At 40.1% G+C, this 20849-nt stretch overlaps 1 protein-coding gene across 1 annotated transcript in view; it reads right to left on the bottom strand.

The window, feature by feature from the left end:
* TRPM3 (transient receptor potential cation channel subfamily M member 3) overlaps nucleotides 1-20849 on the bottom strand; it is a 417168-nt gene that overhangs the window by 20818 nt on the left and 375501 nt on the right. The window contains exons 20-22 of the mRNA XM_059491854.1: nucleotides 16367-16495; nucleotides 11685-11936; nucleotides 6497-6671 (exon numbers count right to left, since the gene is read on the bottom strand). Coding sequence (XP_059347837.1) covers nucleotides 6497-6671; nucleotides 11685-11936; nucleotides 16367-16495 — 556 coding nt within the window. The remainder of the gene's footprint in view (nucleotides 1-6496; nucleotides 6672-11684; nucleotides 11937-16366; nucleotides 16496-20849) is intronic.

Raw genomic sequence — 20849 nt, 5'->3', positions numbered from 1 at the left:
AAGAAGCAAATTCTGGTAGCATAATGATATGCCAATCTCAGTTAGCTGAAAAAGCCAACAGCTCTGATACCTACAGGCCATTGAATAAAGTTCAGACACTATGTCCTGAACTTAGGCTTTAGAAAACAGTAAATGGTTGGAGTTTTAATTTAAATTATATGAATTAACTTCACAAAGCTTTCAAACATTGCCTCTTGACACGTTTAGATGTACATGCTTTTTGCATCCCTTGCTTCCTTTTTCACAATCTCTTTCCATGCTTATTTTTTCTTTCTGACTCCCATTTACAGTTTCCTGCTGGGACTTCCTTGCTGGATTCTTAACACTTCCTCTTTCCTGTCCAGGGAATAGTTGCAAAAAAACCCAAAAGTAATTCAAGCTGCTGTGGGTTTCAGGCCCATCGTGGAGGCAGAGCTCAGGAGGAATTTCCCTGCTGTAATTACTGTCATGACAAGGACACTGTCCACATTTAATGTGTGTTGGGTGGAGGGGTTGGCAAAGGATGCTGGTGAGTTTCTGCATCATGACTCTTACCCCAGCTGCACCCTTCCAGAGCAGGTGTGGGAAATAATGAAAAGACCAAATGGCACAATTGAACAGCTCTGCCACTGAACAGCTTTTTGCCTTTCATGAAAACTTCTCCTATAAAAATGGATACCACTTTTACAATACAAATTGATTGGTTTGAAATCACAATAAACTGAGGGATGCTTTCCTGTGTTCACAATTATAAATAAAGTGGAAACAAATAAGTGCAACCAAATAACAAAACAAAATTTTTTTAAAAATTCAAGTCTGATTATTTTTAATGCACTTCCATCATCCTATTTATGAGTATGTAGACACCTTCCAATTTTGACCCACAATGAACCCAAAATATGTGAAAGTATTTTATAATTTCTGAACCAAATGTCTAAGCAGCCTTACCAGCTTACCAGGCTGGTAAATATTGAAATGCATTGCCCCCCCACCAAAAATATTAAGGGGCCTTTCTAAAGTTGTTTTCTTCTTCAGTGATGGAGAAAATGCTAAAGTCTGCAAACTCTGAATTTCACAGAATTACTCTGTTCATCAATAGAAATATCCAGGGAGTTGAACAGTGTCTCCTTACTTCAAGAACATTTCTTTAACTGTAGCATCCTGACCATGTTGCTTCTTGACCCAGGCCACATTAAATGTGACTTTGAAGGGTCTCTTCAATCTGATGGTATTTTAATAATAATTTATAGTAAATCCCTGTATTTTTCTTGTTCACTCTAGTGCTTTATTCTTCCTCTACTCTACTCCTTACCCCATTAAAAATAGCCAACCAAATAGAACTTGAATTAGAACATCAGGAGTGCTAGATATGGGAATACTGCTGCAATCCAGCCCAGAGAGACTTTCAAAATTGTTTGTAGTCTGTGCAAAAATCTTATCCACCACCTTTGTCTAACAACCTTAAAATTATTGCCACAGGTATGATTTATTCTGTTTTGTACAGAGCTTTCTGTTCTGTTTGTTCTAATTCCAGAAATGTCCATGCAAATGACAGGCCAAGTAGGAAGCTCCTATTGAAAAGCATGCAGCCTGTAAGGTCATAAAGAGTTTAGTATGTAATTTTCATTTGTACAAAGAAATTTTCAAGAATTGTAAAACTTAAACAGATCTAAAAGATTAAGAAATTTAAAGAATTTTTAAGTTTTTCGTATTAATTATAGTTTACTCTGAAGATCATTGAGTAGTTAAAACCTGTGTATGAGAGTCTCTCATCTTCTGAAACTATTGCATTCTGGTTACTTGATATTCCTGTAATACAATTGAAACAGAAAGAGGTCCCATCCTTTCCTCTTAAACTAGGTAGGTTTTTCCAAAACAGAAATAGACATAAGAAATAAATTCAGACTGTCCTTCAGATTCCAGATGGCACGTGAAGTACTGCCAGCTGGTAAAAAAATCCAGATGGAAATCCAACCTGTGAGACACCAGGAAAACCTGAAAATCTTCCCAGAAGCCATGTTGACTAACAGCAGGTTCAGTTTCTTGGCCTTCTGAATACAGGAAAATGTGAGCTCTGATGTTCATTTTCTACAGACAACTGCCATTTCCCAACCTGGCATTTACGTCCTCGACCTACATGTTTTTTACCAACAAACTCACATTTCCATTTCAGTATTTCTTATATCCTTCTGTATCCATAGTATTCTGGAGGGGCAGATAGTTCTGTAAGGTGAAAAAAAGTTCTTCACAGGTGAGAACTGTCCTATGAATATTCCTGGCTAAAACTGCTAGCACAAGTGCCAACATGAGGTGAACTGAGGGAGAGATTTTACAGTATTTGTGGGAAATCCACTTCTGGACAGGCATCCACTGAAGCAGTTACATGGCTGGCTGCTGCCCCACGGATCCCATTGGGCAGCACAAGGCACAGATGGATTAGGAAAGACAGCCTCCAAGTGAGACAGTTGCACGTGCCATCACCAGCTCCCTGATTCAGATTCTCCTTCCTCCCCCAGCTATCAGTGGATAATAATATATTTTTACTCAACTACATAATTGAGATCAGTCTATTTTTTTCAATTTATCAAGCTCTTATTATTATTCCTTTCCTGAAACATATTAATTTTTAATTTCCCGACCTTTAAATAATTTATAATTTTGATTAGCTTACTGCCTGCTTTCAATTCTAAGGTCTAAGCCTTTATCTGAATCCCAATAGTTGGTAATTGGAGTTTTCTAGGCCCAAGTCAAAACTCAATAGCTCAAGTTGGTTTCAGTCATGATTGATGTTTCACTTGGACTGGTTGGACTTTTCCATGAAGTAGCTTGACTATCATAGTATACTATAGTAGCTTGACTATTCCTTGATCATTACATACTTTCAAAGACTGCTTCATGAAATTGCTAAAACTTCCTGAGTAGACAACATGGAATGTGAAACCTTCTGTCACTGCCAGATCAGCTACATGGAATGTTCTGAACATCTGCATACAGTTATGGGGAAAATATGGTCTAATTAACTGTAATTGCACGTCCTTTGTTTATAGATCAAATTCTACTCATTTCCTGCTCAAACACCTAGAGGAAGACCATTATGATTGCACTGTGATAGTGAAGTCTGTCTTTTCTAGTTCCCCATTCCCCAGGCCACGCGGAGCTGGGCTGTGGACTGGATTGACTGAAAGGGCGCCAGGAGACCAGGATGTCCCCACTGCTGGCAGCAGTCACTCTGCCATGTGCTGCTGTCTGTGGCTCCTCCCTCAGCATGTTTCAGGCACATTCAGCAGTGTTCTCACTTCTCACACTCTCTTCATCCAAGAATCACTGAAGCCTACCATTCCAATTCTACATCTTTTCATATGGAGCATCTGTTTAATATGACAAGCCTTTTAGATTTTTTAGTGGTCATATTATGATGAACTGCCAGTCTGAGAGGAACTATTTAGAGAGTGGTTTTTCTGGTTTTGTCGACTTAACCTGAAAATTTGAACACAGATCTAAAAGATTTACTCTCTTCCACCCCACTTTACAACTGACTCTTAGGCAGAAATTTGTAGGTTTGTAGCAGTTATGGACATCACTGATAATAAACACCACCACTGAATAATGTGTTCATAATCCCAGAAGTGAGGATATAATGTGTCCTCACTTTTGAGTTGAAGATGAGATCACATACCAACAGGACATTAACACATACTCCAGCTTACATATTTTTCCTTAAAAAATGATATGAATACAGAAACGAGGGGTAAAAAAAGTAAATATGCACTGTTTTAGAACAAGACATTTAGCAGTGTGCTGAAACAAAAATCACAGTAGACCCACTGGATGAAAAGGCTGCCAGCTGATGAGATGGACTCAGGCGTTGTATCTGGTCATCCTTGATGGCATGCTTCACAAATGAAATAAAAATAATAATCTATTAAATAGATAAAACTGATTTTTCTTAAAAAATGTACATTAGAGATGTTAGAGTAGCCTACTTTTCTGTACTTTTCTCAGATACCAGGATTGATTTCCAGGAGAGTAGCTCAAATAAACATGCTTTTCCATGATCAGCACTTTTACTGAAACCCAAGTTTGCTAATAATGTAGCAATATTAAACATCAAAATATAAACAAAATCACAAAGCAACCCCCTTTTTTTGTTGTTAAAATAATACAGATTAAAAAAAGAATGTGCTCTAAATCATGAAGATAAATTGCAATTTAGATGTAGCATAACAATTTTAGAACATGCTTATCTTATTTGAGAAAGTACAAACACTGTAGCGCTTAAACATGAGCACAGTGGCTGATTTAGCTTAGAACAACATGGAAAACATAAATAACAGCAAATGTTCAAACACTGAAAAAATGTGAGTATACTAGTAAAACCTTCTGCATGTCCATTGGGTCATTTTGATTGTGTAACAGCATCACCAACTATTGCTTGTGCTGCCAATCTATTTCACAGATAACATTTTTGAGACAACTGAGCATCAGACAGACATGACATACTGTACACAATTTGTGCTAGGAGAGTGGCAGATTCTAATTCCCTGCATCATCTGCCTCTCAGGAAGGAGGAAGTAGGTTTTGCTTTTCATTTTGACATCATCACTTCTGCTGCAACTCCAAATTTCTGCGACACAGGTAGAAAAATATGTCTATATGTAAAGCCGGAGTTTAGGCCACCAGGAATTTTACTTTCCCTAAGCTTCAGAAATAATTACTCTGCATCTTTTTGCATTATTTAAATGTTGTGCATCTAAATAACACAAATCCTCATGCAAGGGTGCGCAGTCTGCCACCCTGTTTCCATACTTAAACACCCTTCAGTTTCTAAAATTTATGGGTTCTAAACTGTAATCAGCCCTTCATTTAAAAAAAAAAAACCAAGAACACTTTATTCAGCCAATTGCCACATGTTTTGCACTACAGTAGTTACTCAGTACAATATCAATAAATGGCCACTTATAGAGGGACAGACATTATTCTGCTTGTAGAAGGAAGTATTGTTTTAATGGTACAAATCTTTATTGCTCTAAAATATGCCTTCAGAGCAAGACAAAGTTTTATATCCCCAACTATTACACCTTTGAAATTAATGAATTTTTAAAAATAAAAGTATAGGGTAAAGGATAAAAATGAGGGAATTGGGTAAAAAGTGAAAACATAGTGAGAAATTTTGTGATTATAGGTATTTGCTTACTTCCTTGCATGCCATGCTGCCTCTGAAAACCAAGCAGGGAAGCAAAGATAAAAAGGAGCTTTCATCTGTATCCAGAATAATGATACTGTGCTAGCCAGGAAGAAGATGTCAACATGAAACTGCTGCAACATCTGCCATGGGATACTGAAACTATATTCAACTGGGGGCATTATTTGTGATATAGATACATTTACTACTTTTAATCAGATCAGGAAAATTTTTTTTCACTCAATTTTTCTCACTACTGAACAAACATCGAATAAATTTTGAAAATAATGTAATTTCCTAAGATGGTACATAGAATAAAATGAAATATCCTAAACAGAGCTTTAATGGAAGCCATCTGCCACTGGAAAAGGTACTGACTTCCAAATCCTGCCAAGACTTGCATGTAGTTAAGTAGGAATGATGAACATCAGTTACATGACAGTAGCTGCAAAAGATGATATTGTTTGTGATTCTTAGTTTGGTCATCTACTGCATCGTTTCTCATGACCAGATCTCTCATTTGGTGGCAATGCATTGAGTGGGACCCCAAGATTTAAACTAAACAGCAAACCAGCATTTTCCTGATCACCTATCTGATGAATCCTGAGGAGATAATATATTTAATACTGTCTCTTTTCCTGTTTGCATTGGTGTGAGCACAGTTTTGCTTTCTAAACAAAACAAAACAAAACAACAAAACAAAACAAAACAAAACAAAACAAAACAAAACAAAACAAACAACAAAAAAAAAGCAGCAGCAATATTCTAAAAATGGATCTAATTATTAGACCCAAAGAATTGCATCACAGGGTTTAACTTAAATGCAGTACTGAAAAGGTAACAGAGAAAAGAAAACTCATCAGGTTAGATCCCTATCAAATACAGGAGCTGAAAGGTCTGACCCCTAATTATTAGACATGATCATCAATATGAAGTTAGACAAAAAGTACTTAGGTCTAAAAATAAACCAAGGGATGAGAAAAAATAAGTGACCTTTTGTGTCCCAAGTACACCACCAAATTCATGTTGGATACCAGGAAGGGGATTCTTGCCACCAAGCTGGTAAAAAGGACACATTTATAACCTTCTCTACATGCACTATAATTTAGCATTACAGATTTCCAGTTAAATGATTGCCAAGTGATGCCAGAAGCATGTTCTGAAACTGACACCCCAATACTAGCTGAAAAAAATACTTTTGTGATCATTCTCTGTGTTGGAGAAGTTCCTCAACCCAGAGCCATTTATTGAGCAAACACACATGATCTAATAGGACATCATCTGATCAAAGTTGGATACCTGACTTTGGAGTATGAGAATCATAAACTTGCTTACGGTCTATCTGGTCTGCAAACACTTCCCCATAGATCATCCAGTAAGGCATGTAAAAAATGTTTTTCGCCAGCTTCCACGAAGGCTCCTCATTGGGGAAGAGAATGGCCTGTCTTGCCACACCAAAGCTCATCAGAACCACCAACATGATGATGACAAAGTACATCATGTCTATCATCTGAATGTAACGACAGGAAAAAGGAGAGAAAAAGAGAGAGAAAGGACAACAATTAGAGGAAATTTTTGTCCATATTCCTATTATCATGAACTGCAAAAAAAGAAAAAGGTCTGTGAATCTTAGAAACGTAATTTTCAGAAACAAATTTTGAAAAGTCGTTCTCATTTACACATAAAAAATATTATTTTTCAAAGAAGTGAAGTGGTATTATCGTGTCCTTGGTTTTACCCAGCGTGACTTCCAAGAACAATTCAAATGTTATGAATAGGCTTGAAAATACAGAGTACCATCTGGTCACACCAGTTGCCTCTACAAGAATATATGGGTTCAGTGGAATCAGCAGCCGAGTCTGGGCAAGGGTCATGAGATGATGTTTATAGGCACCACGTGGCAACTGTACCTAAGCAAAAGGACTGACATGGATAATTTTATTCACTGGTAGTCATTATCTCGGAGCAAAGAGAGCTGCAGCTAACATACGGAGGAACGGGTGGCAGAACAGCCTGTTTCTGCAACATAAGGGACACCATGGTGGTAACCAGTGAGAAAGGAAAGCTGTGATACTGGCTGGGATAAAAATCCGCTTGGTGGGGGAGTCTGACAAATGCCACATTAAAAAACCCCAATCAGATAACAGACAGTGAACTCTGCTCTTCTCCACTGTTGAGGGCCTCATTCGCATATGCCCAAGACTAACTAGTGTTTGCAAACAGTGCCCATCCATTCAAAATGTTCCTGAAAAATGTGGGACAGCAATCCTACAAGATGCTGAATAGATCTGAAGATTAGAAGAAGCACTGTTCTAGAAAAAGCCCTCAAGGGAGCAGAACAATGGGCATCAGTCAGGTACAACAGAGATTACCCAAAGTGAATGTGAAAAAAAAGGGAGTTGTGTTAAGTCCCTGGTAAGATCCCTTTAAAACTTAGAGACTTGCCAGGTCTTCATAATTGTTACAACTGAGCCGTTTTTCACAGTTCTGGACATAACTTTTGTCTCTGCCAAAACTCAAGTTGAGAATCCTCTAAACCTTATGAGTTTTATTCCCTCCAGTCTCTGCATTTTCCGGCTCAGCTGAATCCAGCCCTCCCTGCAAGAGAGGCGTGAGCCCAGCCTGCACCTCAGCTGGTGCCTGGTGGCTCCGTGGGGCACCGCTGCAGCCCCAGGGCAGGGCTGCTCGTGGCATGGGGCTGGCGGAAGAGGGACCTGCCTACAGCAGGTGGAGCTGGAACTCCTGCAGGGGTTCTTCAATTTTAAAGCAACCTGAGGTCAAAGCAACACTGGGGAAGTATGTACCAGAGAAAAGAGGCTTACAGAGAAAAAGCTATGCTCGTGTTTAGAGAAAGAGAGGATCTAGGAGAAAGGCACCAGCGGAGCAGGGGTCAGATGAGAGAGAATCAGGAAGATGGAAAGAAGGAACTAAGGACAAGTGCAAAAAAGCAGGGGAAAACAAAAGTCTTGAGGTTCATAAAATAGCAGAAAAGATAGAAAATAACCTTGGGGACATGAGAGAGGAAAAGAAATGATTTAAATAATTAAAAACCAGTGAAGTCAACCATCAACAGTCCTCTTTAACTCAGGGCATTAATCTCTCAAAAAAATACTCCTTTAAGAAGAGAAATTCCAGATCATTGTACTTCAGAAAGCATCCTGAAATGGGAAAGTTGAATAATGACATTTAGTTCTCACTGCTTTTAGGGAACAAACCTAGAGGTGAAAACCGATTCCTCCTTTCTTGTCTGATCAAACTTTGTTTCAGATGGCAATATATAACTGTAATGTAATAACTATTTAAAAATTTCATGCAAACAAATAAACAAAATCAGTATTTTGAGGCAATTTAAGACAATGTATTAAATGCTTCAAATATTTTTGATCAGGAGTCACACGGATGTGACCTCATGACCTCATGTTGCAAGAAATGAAATTTTTAGTGCTGTTCCCCATTCAAGATCCACATTACATTTCTCCTCCCTCAGTTGGGTATCTTCTAAACTCTCAGTAACTTGTCTGAAATACAATAAAATATATGGACAAATTTCCACTGACTTTAATGAGCATTGTATCATGTCCTTTGGCCTGTGATGTCAAATTACAATTGGTGTTTTAGCAAGGCAATCCAAAGAACTCATCAGTTATCTGTTTAAAAAAGTGTTAAAACACAATTTTTTGGGGAACAATTTAATAAAGAATTGACTGTATTTCAACTTTTGTATTTGCAGAAATGCTAAAAAATGCAGATATTTCCACACATTAAAGGAACTGATATACCTCTGACTCTCTTGACATTCCACAGTCATTTAATTCAATTTAATTCCTGAAATTTCCTAAAGGAAATTAGTTCTATCACTGTGCAGAAATCAGAAAAGCAGAAGCATATTCTGTTACTGAAATCAGTAGATAATAATAAGCTTGGCCATTCAGTTTCCCCCTTGCATCTTCATCTTTGCTTTAACCTATTGTTTTTAAAAAACTCAAGCCCATTCCTGCTTCTTGCTTAATTTCCCTTGCATGTTTGCTCAGAGTGGCCAGAGGTAAAACTTATTATGGGTATTTCATTGACTGCAAGTGTAGAGGCAGACGAAGAGAAAGCTCCTCAACACTGGAAAGATAGAAAAAGCCGTAATTTTCCTCCTGTGTCTAAAATTTACAATAGAAGCTCAAGAAAAGGTCTCAGGCATTAATATGGTCTGTTGAGGACCTCAGTAGTTGTGATGTGCTTACTTTGTAGAAATATGTATAATCAACTTTATGTCCTTCACAGTGCTGAACTGAGCTTTCAACACATTTGGAAGAATGTGAGGAGGTAGAGAGACACATGATTTAAACAAAAATACACAAGAGAGCCCATGCAGCAGCCTAGAGTCAGCAGGTGAAGCTCCCAGGGAGTGCGTGTGTAGCACAAGAGAGTAAGCTGGTGAGAAAACAGATGTGAGAGGCTGATCTGAGTAACTCCAACTGGTTGTGCATTGCACGTGTGGGCAAAGGCGATGTGCCAGAGTGGCTGAAAGTGCAAGGAAAGTTGGACAAATTATGAAAACCAAGCAACTGGAAGGCACAAAATAGAAGAATTTGCCTCCTTTAACAGCTGCCCAGAGCTTCAGAACAATTTGGCTGCTAAATTCAACACCCTCTAATGTAGAAACTGAGCACACAGAGGTTAGAGATTTTCCTGCATTTGTTTTCCACAGAAAGTGGAGTGAGGTTTGATTTGTTGTACACATGTGAGTGACAAAGGAATGAAAATGCTATTAATTTCAATCACTTCCTTTCTGCCTGACATAGCAAAAAAATGAACCACTCTTTGTACTGCTGGGGGAGTTGGGCTCCTATCAGCCACCTGTAACACTGACTACTAGAAGTTTGTTGCACATGGGCCCTCTATTATTGAACTGTTTCTCACTCTGCCTGTGTTAGCACCACAGAAACTTTAAGTGCATGTATCTCTGAAAAATAAAGCAGAGTACAGGGGTAGCTGTTTTTTCAGAAGTTTTATACATTTTGTATTGTGTAAGCCCCAGTGACCACCAGATCCACTGACAGAAAGAGAGTCCAAATGTGGCAGAAAAGAAACCTGCTAAAGCAGTATTTTCTCTTTGATCTGTATTCCTGGTGAGTATTTTCACTCTGGAGCTCTGCAAAACCTCATGCCAACCTCCTTTATGCTTTCTTGGAGGAAGGGAGCTTCAAAATCCCTTTTCCAGGACATAACAACTCAACTATCACTTTCATGTTTTCCCTCAATCTCTCTCCCTGGCTTTTTTTCCACTAAGCTCTTTTTTCTTTGTCAAACCCAGCACTGTGGGCTTGCAGTAGAAAGCTGGTAAATTGAGGAGATAAGACAATGGTTCCCTGTTGGATAGAGTGTGTAAGTGGAAGTATATTTTGCATTTCAGTTCTACACCTGCTCACTGTGCCTGTTGTGACTAATGTAATACCAAGGAGATATTGTAGCCCATGCACTCATACATGTCCCCTTTTCTTATGATAGTGAGGATGGACGAAGCTTTCCTTAAAGGACCATTGTGAGATAAATACAACAGACAGCCTGTTTGGACTTGCTGATTATTGTCCCATACCAAACAGATAGCAGTATTTCATCTAGAGGAGTTAATGTTAATTTTACTTTTTTTACTTAAAGTGAGCTTCAAGCGGCTTTAATCTATTTAGAAAACCCCAAATTTTAAACCTCAAAATGCATGAAACAGACATGATTTACACAAGAAAAGCTGGATACTGTATGTGAAATGTGTATACATGTATCAGCTACATATGCAGGTATCCAAATATCAGGGATGTGTGCATGTCCATCTGTAAATCCAGCCATTTTCTCTAACTGAAATAAGCAAAATGCTGCTTAATTGCAACACTTCAATGGAAACATGAAAATTGAAAATTGAAAAGTCAAAAGTCAAGCATGCGGAAGTAAATGTCTCTTGATTCCTTGTGCATGCATTTGCTATTACACAAGCTGTTAATATTCCTGCTATGGTGTGTGATTGATGTGGCCAGGGTAAAGAGGTTGCACTTATGCCAATGGATTCCTCATGTCACCAGGACACACCTGAACTTCAAAGATGGAAGACCATGTGGATGTGGATCAAACTGTAGAAGGGTCAGTCTTCACCATAACCATTACAGTTTTGAACACACCATGACTAGCACAACACATTGAGAGTCTCAAGGTACTACACACCTGAACAATTTTTTCTTTACCTTAACAAACCACCTTCCTTTAAAATCACCAAATGTCCTTTGTACTTTCTGCAAGTGAGGCACACCGGGCTGTAGGGTGGCTCTGCTGTTGAAGAGTGATGTCAGAGAAAGGAAAATTATACATATCTAACAGAAGAGGAAATACCCATCCTCAATTCTGGAGGTTTTTATTCAGTAAAGCACCAATTTCTAGCCTAAATGTAAAAATCATATGGGTGGATCTGCAGCAACGCTGCTGGCTAGGGACACTGAGCCAAGAACACACTGCCAAAGAGAAGAGGATTGCCCAGTGCTGTTACCATTTTCCCGATCATCATGACGTAGGGCCCCAGGTACTTGTTGACGCCAAAGATGTCCAGCAGCCGGATGTACCAGTAGATGATGTTGACGCAGTAGATGACGCGGCCGTCGCTCCGCAGAGGCAGGTCTTGCAGGCGGAGAACCATCCCAACAGAGAACAGGAGGATAGCTATGAGGTCAGTAACATTCCAGTACTCCTGGAGCCAAACTTTGACTTTTTGCAGCAGCTTCCCAGGCTCTGACATGAGGATCTGAAGGACAGAGGAAAGGCAGAGAAGAGGAGCTGAGCTGTTTTCATATAAAGGTGAAGAAATCTGTAGTAAGCAGATAGATATATGCCACAAAGGCCAAAAGAAAAGCTGATAGATCCTTATCATCCTTATCATACAAATATCTCAGGGACTCTCTGTTATTTTTCTGCTGAAACCTTCCACCATTCAACCATTAACATGTATCTATGTGCAAGAGACTTTAAAGGACAAAGCGGACAAAGGACTCAGTCTACAATCCTCACCAAATCAGTAGAAATGTGTGTATGTATTTCTGTTTTTCAAATGTATTAACTCTACCTAGGGTCTTGGAATGGAGGGTAAAATACGGAAAGATTTTTTCAATCAGAAAATTCACATTTAAAGAAGCTATAGATTTGCAGAAAGTTACATTAAAATATGCATCAAATGACCAAGAATAATTAATAACCATAAAGCTCTGCATCAGAAATTTAATAAAGAGAGACATTAGATAGTACTTGGGCCTGTTTTTTGAAATTAGGTTACACAGCCAAGAATAAAGGTCACAAAAATAAATAATCTTACTTTATGAATTTATTGTCATTTTCCTTGCAAGATCATTTGTGTAACTCGATTGTTTATCCAAACTACTCTTAAAACTATTATTCAAGTGATCTCCATGAATAAGTCCCACCATTTAGAGAGTTAACAATCTGTTGGTTTTCATTTTCTATATTTAGCCCAAGAACATTTGAACATGCTCACACAGTTCTTCAAAAAAGATGAATTTGTTTTTGGAATGAATTTTGGGCTCATCTGCGAACAATTCCAACATCTGCTTAGAAATCAATCGTCACAAATGTTCTTGGTAAACTTTTGTGGAAGTGCCAGTTTGGGCTGAATGATTAGGCAAAAATGAGGTCACACAACTCCTGAGTGCAGCCTCCTAGCTGCTGAGCCAGCAGTGCCTTGGCTCCATTAGAATTGCAGAGTCCTCGTGTGGCAACTGCCACTGGTTTCCTTTCTCTTCTGCCTAACGACGTGTACTCATGGGCCGCTCAAGCAGGGTCTTTTCCTCTGCTCTTTTTATTTATTATGTAGCATTTACCACACAGTGTCAGAAACCCGTCTTTGAAGCACAAGTGTGGCAAGCCCATTTTTAGCCTAGTCCTCCAGAGCACTGGCTTCAGAATGTACAAACACAACTGGTAACAGATTCAGCCCAGGGGTACAAATGTGCTCTTTCAGCTGAGGTCAATGGCACTCGCATTCACTCACATTAGGGCTGAACTGGGCCTCTGGTGTCACTGGGGAATAAATGGACCTTTGGCTAAGTGAAAGAGGACAGCATTAGGTGGGAGAGACCATGAGGGCAGGGTTAACAGAGCCACTTCACTCACTTTATAGACCAAGTGCTATTTTAAATGCTCTGTCTCTGCTCTATGTGTCTGCTTTTGCATCCTTAGGCAGATGCACACTATTGCTTGACACATCAAAAAAATTTTAGAGTCACATTTAAGGAATTTTGCCGACCTTTAAGGCGTGTCAGAAGATCCCCATGTACTTGTGAATGCTATTAAAGGAGCATCACAGTGAAATTTGAAAACAGAAATTTTGTGGGAGTAGAAAGAGGAAAGGAAGTGGCAGAAGGAAGGAAGGAAGGAAGTGTCGAAAGGAAGGAAGTGTCGGAAGGAAGGAAGGAAGTGTCGGAAGGAAGGAAGGAAGTGTCGGAAGGAAGGAAGTGTCGGAAGGAAGTGTCGGAAGGAAGTGTCGGAAGGAAGTGTCGGAAGGAAGGAAGTGTCGGAAGGAAGTGTCGGAAGGAAGTGTCGGAAGGAAGGAAGGAAGGAAGGAAGGAAGGAAGGAAGGAAGGAAGGAAGGAAGGAAGGAAGGAAGGAAGTGTCGGAAGGAAGTGTCGGAAGGAAGTGTCAGAAGGAAGGAAGTGTCGGAAGGAAGGAAGTGTCGGAAGGAAGGAAGTGTCGGAAGGAAGTGTCGGAAGGAAGTGTCGGAAGGAAGTGTCGGAAGGAAGTGTCGGAAGGAAGGAAGGAAGGAAGGAAGGAAGGAAGGAAGGAAGGAAGGAAGGAAGTGTCGGAAGGAAGTGTCGGAAGGAAGTGTCGGAAGGAAGGAAGGAAGGAAGGAAGGAAGGAAGGAAGGAAGGAAGGAAGGAAGGAAGGAAGGAAGGAAGGAAGGAAGGAAGGAAGTGTCGGAAGGAAGGAAGGAAGGAAGGAAGGAAGTGTCGGAAGGAAGTGTCAGAAGGAAGTGTCAGAAGGAAGGAAGTGTCGGAAGGAAGGAAGTGTCGGAAGGAAGGAAGTGTCGGAAGGAAGTGTCGGAAGGAAGGAAGGAAGGAAGTGTTGGAAGGAAGGAAGGAAGTGTCGGAAGGAAGGAAGGAAGTGTCGGAAGGAAGGAAGGAAGTGTCGGAAGGAAGTGTCGGAAGGAAGTGTCGGAAGGAAGTGTCGGAAGGAAGTGTCGGAAGGAAGGAAGGAAGGAAGGAAGGAAGGAAGGAAGGAAGGAAGGAAGGAAGGAAGGAAGTGTCGGAAGGAAGGAAGGAAGTGTCGGAAGGAAGGAAGGAAGTGTCGGAAGGAAGGAAGGAAGTGTCGGAAGGAAGGAAGGAAGTGTCGGAAGGAAGTGTCGGAAGGAAGGAAGGAAGGAAGGAAGGAAGGAAGGAAGGAAGGAAGGAAGGAAGGAAGGAAGGAAGGAAGGAAGGAAGGAAGGAAGGAAGTGTTGGAAGGAAGGAAGGAAGGAAGTGTCGGAAGGAAGTGTCGGAAGGAAGTGTCGGAAGGAAGTGTCGGAAGGAAGTGTCGGAAGGAAGTGTCGGAAGGAAGGAAGGAAGGAAGGAAGGAAGGAAGGAAGGAAGGAAGGAAGGAAGGAAGTGTCGGAAGGAAGTGTCGGAAGGAAGTGTCGGAAGGAAGTGTCGGAAGGAAGGAAGGAAGGAAGGAAGGAAGGAAGGAAGGAAGGAAGGAAGGAAGGAAGGAAATGTCGGAAGGAAGGAAGGAAGTGTCGGAAGGAAGTGTCGGAAGGAAGTGTCGGAAGGAAGGAAGTGTCGGAAGGAAGGAAGTGTCGGAAGGAAGTGTCGGAAGGAAGTGTCGGAAGGAAGTGTCGGAAGGAAGTGTCGGAAGGAAGGAAGGAAGGAAGGAAGGAAGGAAGGAAGGAAGGAAGGAAGTGTCGGAAGGAAGTGTCGGAAGGAAGGAAGTGTAGGAAGGAAGTGTCGGAATGAAGGAAGGAAGTGTCGGAAGGAAGTGTCGGAAGGAAGTGTCGGAAGGAAGTGTCGGAAGGAAGTGTCGGAAGGAAGTGTCGGAAGGAAGTGTCGGAAGGAAGTGTCGGAAGGAAGTGTCGGAAGGAAGGAAGGAAGGAAGGAAGGAAGGAAGGAAGGAAGGAAGGAAGGAAGGAAGGAAGGAAGGAAGGAAGGAAGGAAGTGTCGGAAGGAAGGAAGGAAGGAAGGAAGGAAGGAAGTGTCGGAAGGAAGGAAGGAAGGAAGGAAGGAAGGAAGGAAGGAAGGAAGGAAGGAAGGAAGGAAGGAAGTGTCGGAAGGAAGTGTCGGAAGGAAGGAAGTGTCGGAAGGAAGGAAGTGTCGGAAGGAAGGAAGGAAGGAAGGAAGGAAGGAAGGAAGGAAGGAAGGAAGGAAGGAAGGAAGGAAGGAAGGAAGTGTCGGAAGGAAGTAAGTGTCGGAAGGAAGTGTCGGAAGGAAGGAAGGAAGGAAGTGTCGGAAGGAAGTGTCGGAAGGAAGTGTCAGAAGGAAGGAAGTGTCGGAAGGAAGGAAGTGTCGGAAGGAAGGAAGGAAGGAAGTGTCGGAAGGAAGGAAGGAAGGAAGGAAGTGTCGGAAGGAAGTGTCGGAAGGAAGTGTCGGAAGGAAGTGTCGGAAGGAAGTGTCGGAAGGAAGGAAGGAAGGAAGGAAGGAAGGAAGGAAGGAAGGAAGGAAGGAAGGAAGGAAGGAAGGAAGGAAGGAAGGAAGTGTCGGAAGGAAGGAAGGAAGTGTCGGAAGGAAGGAAGTGTCGGAAGGAAGGAAGTGTCGGAAGGAAGGAAGTGTCGGAAGGAAGGAAGGAAGGAAGGAAGGAAGGAAGGAAGGAAGGAAGGAAGGAAGGAAGGAAGGAAGGAAGGAAGGAAGGAAGGAAGGAAGGAAGGAAGGAAGGAAGGAAGGAAGGAAGGAAAAGAAAGAAAGGAAGAAAGAAAGGAAGAAAGAAAGAAAGGAAGAAAGAAAGAAAGAAAGGAAGAAAGAAAGAAAGAAAGAAAGAAAGAAAGAACAAGAAACCACTAATTTTAAAGAAGATAGATATTTTTTCCTGTTTTTTTTTAAACAATCCATTTGCCTTTCTGAAAAAAAGGGCAATTTTATGATATGCTCATTCATAAAAATGAACCCTGAGAGAAATAATAAAGAAAGATATTAAAATGAAAAAAAACCACTCAAATCCCATGCTTATTCCTTTTTTACTATTTCTTGGCTGGGGAGACTTTACCTCTCTCATCTTCTCTATTCCCAGAGTGAAAATGTATGAGATGACAATCCATTCCTGAATAGATGGCCAGCGATCCATCTTCACCAACACAATGTAGTTGAACAGCATCAAGTAGCCTATGTATGCCAGCTGTAAAGAAAAAATATGAGTATCAATTGTCACTATCTACACAACTGAGCTAGGATATGATATGATATTCCTGATTCTACTGTAACCAGGATTTCACAGACAAAAGAACAATGAGACTGTCCCGGTTGCCTGAGAAAGCTCATATTAAGTCACATACTGTATGGCATCTGCAAAACACATGCACATATGTCCAGCTATCTCCTCAAAAAGACTTTATTAATGCAGTTCCCTTAGATCATCCCACAGTGATGGCAATCCTAATACCACTGTGTCAACTACTCAGTTAAGTAAGCTATGAGAGATTTCTCCCTCATATGCTTCTAAAGGCCTTTAGTCCTCTAACTCCCCTTCTTCATGTTCCCCCCCTCCCCTTCACCTAATCTGAGCTGTCTGGCATTCTGAGTCCAGATTTTAGGCATTATTAGAGGTCTTCTTACCCAGTGTAGTACTGACCTAACCTAAAGTATGTTTCCTCCCCAAGACACTGCTACTCCTACTAACATGCTGCAGCAAGGAGCTGCCCAAAGCCATGCATTTATTTGCCTTATATATTTTTGCAAATTTTTAAGTGTGAATGTTTTTCTTTTCCTTCCTAATAAATTCACCTTCCAGGCTAATTTCTGATTCAGAGGAAAAATGAATTCTGTTTTATTTTATTTTTCTTTGTTTTTCTGCATGCTGAATGTAATTAAATGGTCTGTCAAAAAAGACAATGTCAGGCAAATTGAATCATCAAGTTCCTAAAGTTCTGAGAAACCCTAGAGTCATTCTGGAGCATGGGCTATAGCAAGGATTCCACTCTGGTTTGTAGAGGCCAGAATCCAGCCTCCTGTCTACTTTGCCTTTCAAACAGCAGCCCTATAAGAAAATGCATCTTAAGGCTAAATATAAGTCAGAGAAAAGATGACTCAGCTCTGTGCATGAACATTTAGTCACTGTGATAGAAAGCTGTAACAGACAAATCTATATTTGAATTCAGTTTTTATCTCAGTTGTATGTTACTCACTATTGCGCACATGGGCTCACATGTAAGCTGAAACAGCCACAAAGGGCATTGAGACTTTTGGGTAGGATTATTTCAATACTCTGCACACCACAGAACAGAGTTTATAGCTCTATTTTATTTGTTAGAGAACATCACTTCCACTCTTTGTAAAAGCCACAGGATTCTGGCCTTTGTTCCAGTTGCTGGCTGAGGACACTCAAGAGAATTTGTTCTGTGGGCCATAACTATCAGTTTAGAGGAAGCAGACAGTTGAAGCACTACTTCTTGTCTGCATAAAACAGAGGAGGAAATGATCTCATTTTTCTTTCAGTTTGTGAGGGATGATGGATTGCAATGCACAGTCATTGGAGGCTGCTCTTCCCTTACACCTCCTAAAGAAAAAGGAGAGCAATGTAGACCAACACATAGGGTGTCACTGGAGTCAGGAGAACCTCTGTCTGGGCAGGCAGAACTGGATACACACCTCCCTAGTGGAAATAGCACTTTCTAATACAGAGCAAGAAGCCAGGTGATACTGTTACTTAACACTTCTCTTAAATCTTATTGATTACTAATTGTCAGGAAATCTACTTTGATCTGCTTCAGCAGCCTTTGGTGAGCACTTGCAGTCAGTACGGCAAAAGAATGAGGGCACAGAGGTTACACAAAAGTAACTGCAAGAATCTAACTGTAACTAGGGGGTTTTGCTTCTTCCAGGTTTTCTTTTGAAATGCTGGCTTTTTTGGTTTTGGTTTTGGCAGGTTTCTTTATGTCAATTCAAACTTCGTAAAAATTGCAAAATATTTTTGCTTGACAAAAGAGAAAGGAATCTTGATTTGTGAGTAAACTTATACTGAAATGTCTCCACTTTGACCCAAGAAATTAGCCCTCGCGTGACAGGGTGAATGATAGTCTCCTTTCTCCCCACACTTCTAACTTGCTCTCACCTTCCCGGAGGTGACATTGATCCAAGACTGTGGTCAAACTTCAGTGTAGCTGCTTGAGCTGGTACTCAAGATTCTTTAAAAGTGCCACTACAGAAGTAGCTGAACCCTGTCTTCTCTTGCTTTTGCCTGGCTTGACAAAGAGCTAGGAGCTGCCACTGTCACCATTGAGGACTGAAGAAGCTAAGGAAGGAAGTGCTATTAAAAAGTTTCAAGTGTGGATTGCACCTGGCCCTTTTATGGATGCAGTCCCATTCCACAGAAAATACTGGAATACTCATAGTGGTAGAGGACACACCTGGAATTGTACCAATAGGTTAATGCTTCACGAAGGAGATCACCCTCCTCTTTTCTGATTGATTGCAATAATTAAATGATCATAAACTCTTACTTCCTGCTAGTATCTCAGTTAATGCTAGTAGTAGTGATGCCTAAATATTTTGCTTTTTATGTATTTTCATATATTTGTAGCTTTTTAGACTACTATTACATAGTTATATAGTTCCTAGTATTTTTGCTACCATTTCTCTTAGATTTTAGAGTAGTAAGTTAACCTTCTAACACATACTTGAAATACTGTTTATTTTCTTATTCTGTCTTATTCTTAAGAAAAAGAAGTCTGACAAGGAGCAGGCTTCTGTTTTCTGATCAGAATCTGAGGAGACACAATATGAAATGGGGCAAAGAAGTCCTAGATCAATTCCAGTGGGGCGGTGTCCAGAGAAAATAACCTAACCAACTACTCTTCTAATTGGACAATATTTGTTAGTTATGCTAATTTGTTAAACTTATAAAAATTGTAGAAATCCAATGCCATGTGAGCTCATCACCACCAGGATACCTGGAAATTTCCAATAAAACTCAATTTTTTATGTTACTATTTTAACATTGCTGCAAGCATTTGTTGATATTAGGACAGTGGGAGTAGTCAACATTAGGAGAAGATCATCCTCTTCTGCTCAAGCAATCTGTGGGATGAAACATTTGCATCATGGTTTCCAATGCAACAGCCACAAAACACAACAAAGCAGTTGACTTTTGAAATTGCTTCATATCTAAAGAGAAAGACTGAAGTTGGTGGGGAGCTGTTGGTTTGTTTGTGTTGTTTTTTGGGGTTTTTTTTGATTGGTTTGTTTTGGGACTTTTTTTTGAGAAAAAGTTGCCTAGTGTCTGCTGAGCCAAATGTTTCTTACTCAAATATCTCATTTAACTTGCTCTTGTGTATTTGAAGAATGAATACAGCTATATAGTAATAGAGATACGTAAATGCAGAATATTCAAATTGTTTTAAGTGGCGTACAATAGCCATAGGACCTTTACATGCATTTTGGACTACAGAATGTAAAATTTAAACAATTTCTTTTGAAATCCATAAATAATATCTGTGCCCATGTATTTGCAAAATGTGATAGGCTGTACAATTTTAATCCTTCTCTGAAACTTGTTTTGCTTTGACTCTCCAGGAGTTCTCAATATACACAACAGGTCAAGTATGGCAGCCAGAATCCACCTTAACTTGCTCTCCAGGTTCAGTGTATCCAAGATCCAGTTTTAATAAATGACCTTGATTGAGACCTGCCTCAGGACATCAAACTGTAGGAACAAGCCTAAATGGAAATCCAATATTGATTTCTCTCTCCCATTTAAAAATTGAACTAACAGGATGCTTCTTTCCATTTGCAGTGTAAAGACTTTTCTGTTTGTGCATAATACACACTGCAATTGATAATGAGACTAGGCTACTGATGAGTAGTTTCTGGACTTGTGGGCTTGATTAATGTTCAGTGGCCACTGAGTTGAGCAATAAATTACTCCAAGTTGTTACACTCTGCTAGTCTACAGTGTCCACCACAGTTAAGACTTGATTGATGTGAGTTGTTCCCAACATCTGCAGGGCAATTTTTCTTATAAGAAGTCACTTGCAGAAGGATCCATTCTTTGTGATTTGCTGTGCTTTCAGCAGAATGATGGAAAATATGACTGGGAAAAACCACCTGAAACTATCTAGCCAATTCCATTGGGTTGAGGCATGATTAATTCTAGTGTACCATTATGAACACATGTCTTGATTGAGATAGTTTACAAATCACTAATAATGGAAAATCTAGCATGTCCTCATACAGTTCATGACAGCACTTCTTGGAGCAGTTAAAAACTGTTTCCTAACTTCTTACCTAGAACTGTCTGGGTGTTATTTTTTGTCCTATTCAGCAAGAATTTTGAGGTACTTACACATATTCAAAAATGATTACATTCCTTCTGCAGACCTTTTTTTCTTTTAACAGAGAAAACATTCTTGCTTCCTTAATCTCTCCCCTTAAGTATAGCTTTACAAACTTGAAACATTCTCCTTTTTTGGGGTGTTTCAAAGCAGTCCACACTTGTCACATGATGCAGAAGCTGAATTGGGATGGAATATTCCCGC

The sequence above is a fragment of the Ammospiza nelsoni genome, chromosome Z (genome assembly GCF_027579445.1).
Source record: "Ammospiza nelsoni isolate bAmmNel1 chromosome Z, bAmmNel1.pri, whole genome shotgun sequence".
NCBI lineage: Eukaryota > Metazoa > Chordata > Aves > Passeriformes > Passerellidae > Ammospiza > Ammospiza nelsoni.
Note: the sequence above shows the minus strand (reverse complement) of the source record. Positions and strands in the feature narration are given on the sequence as shown.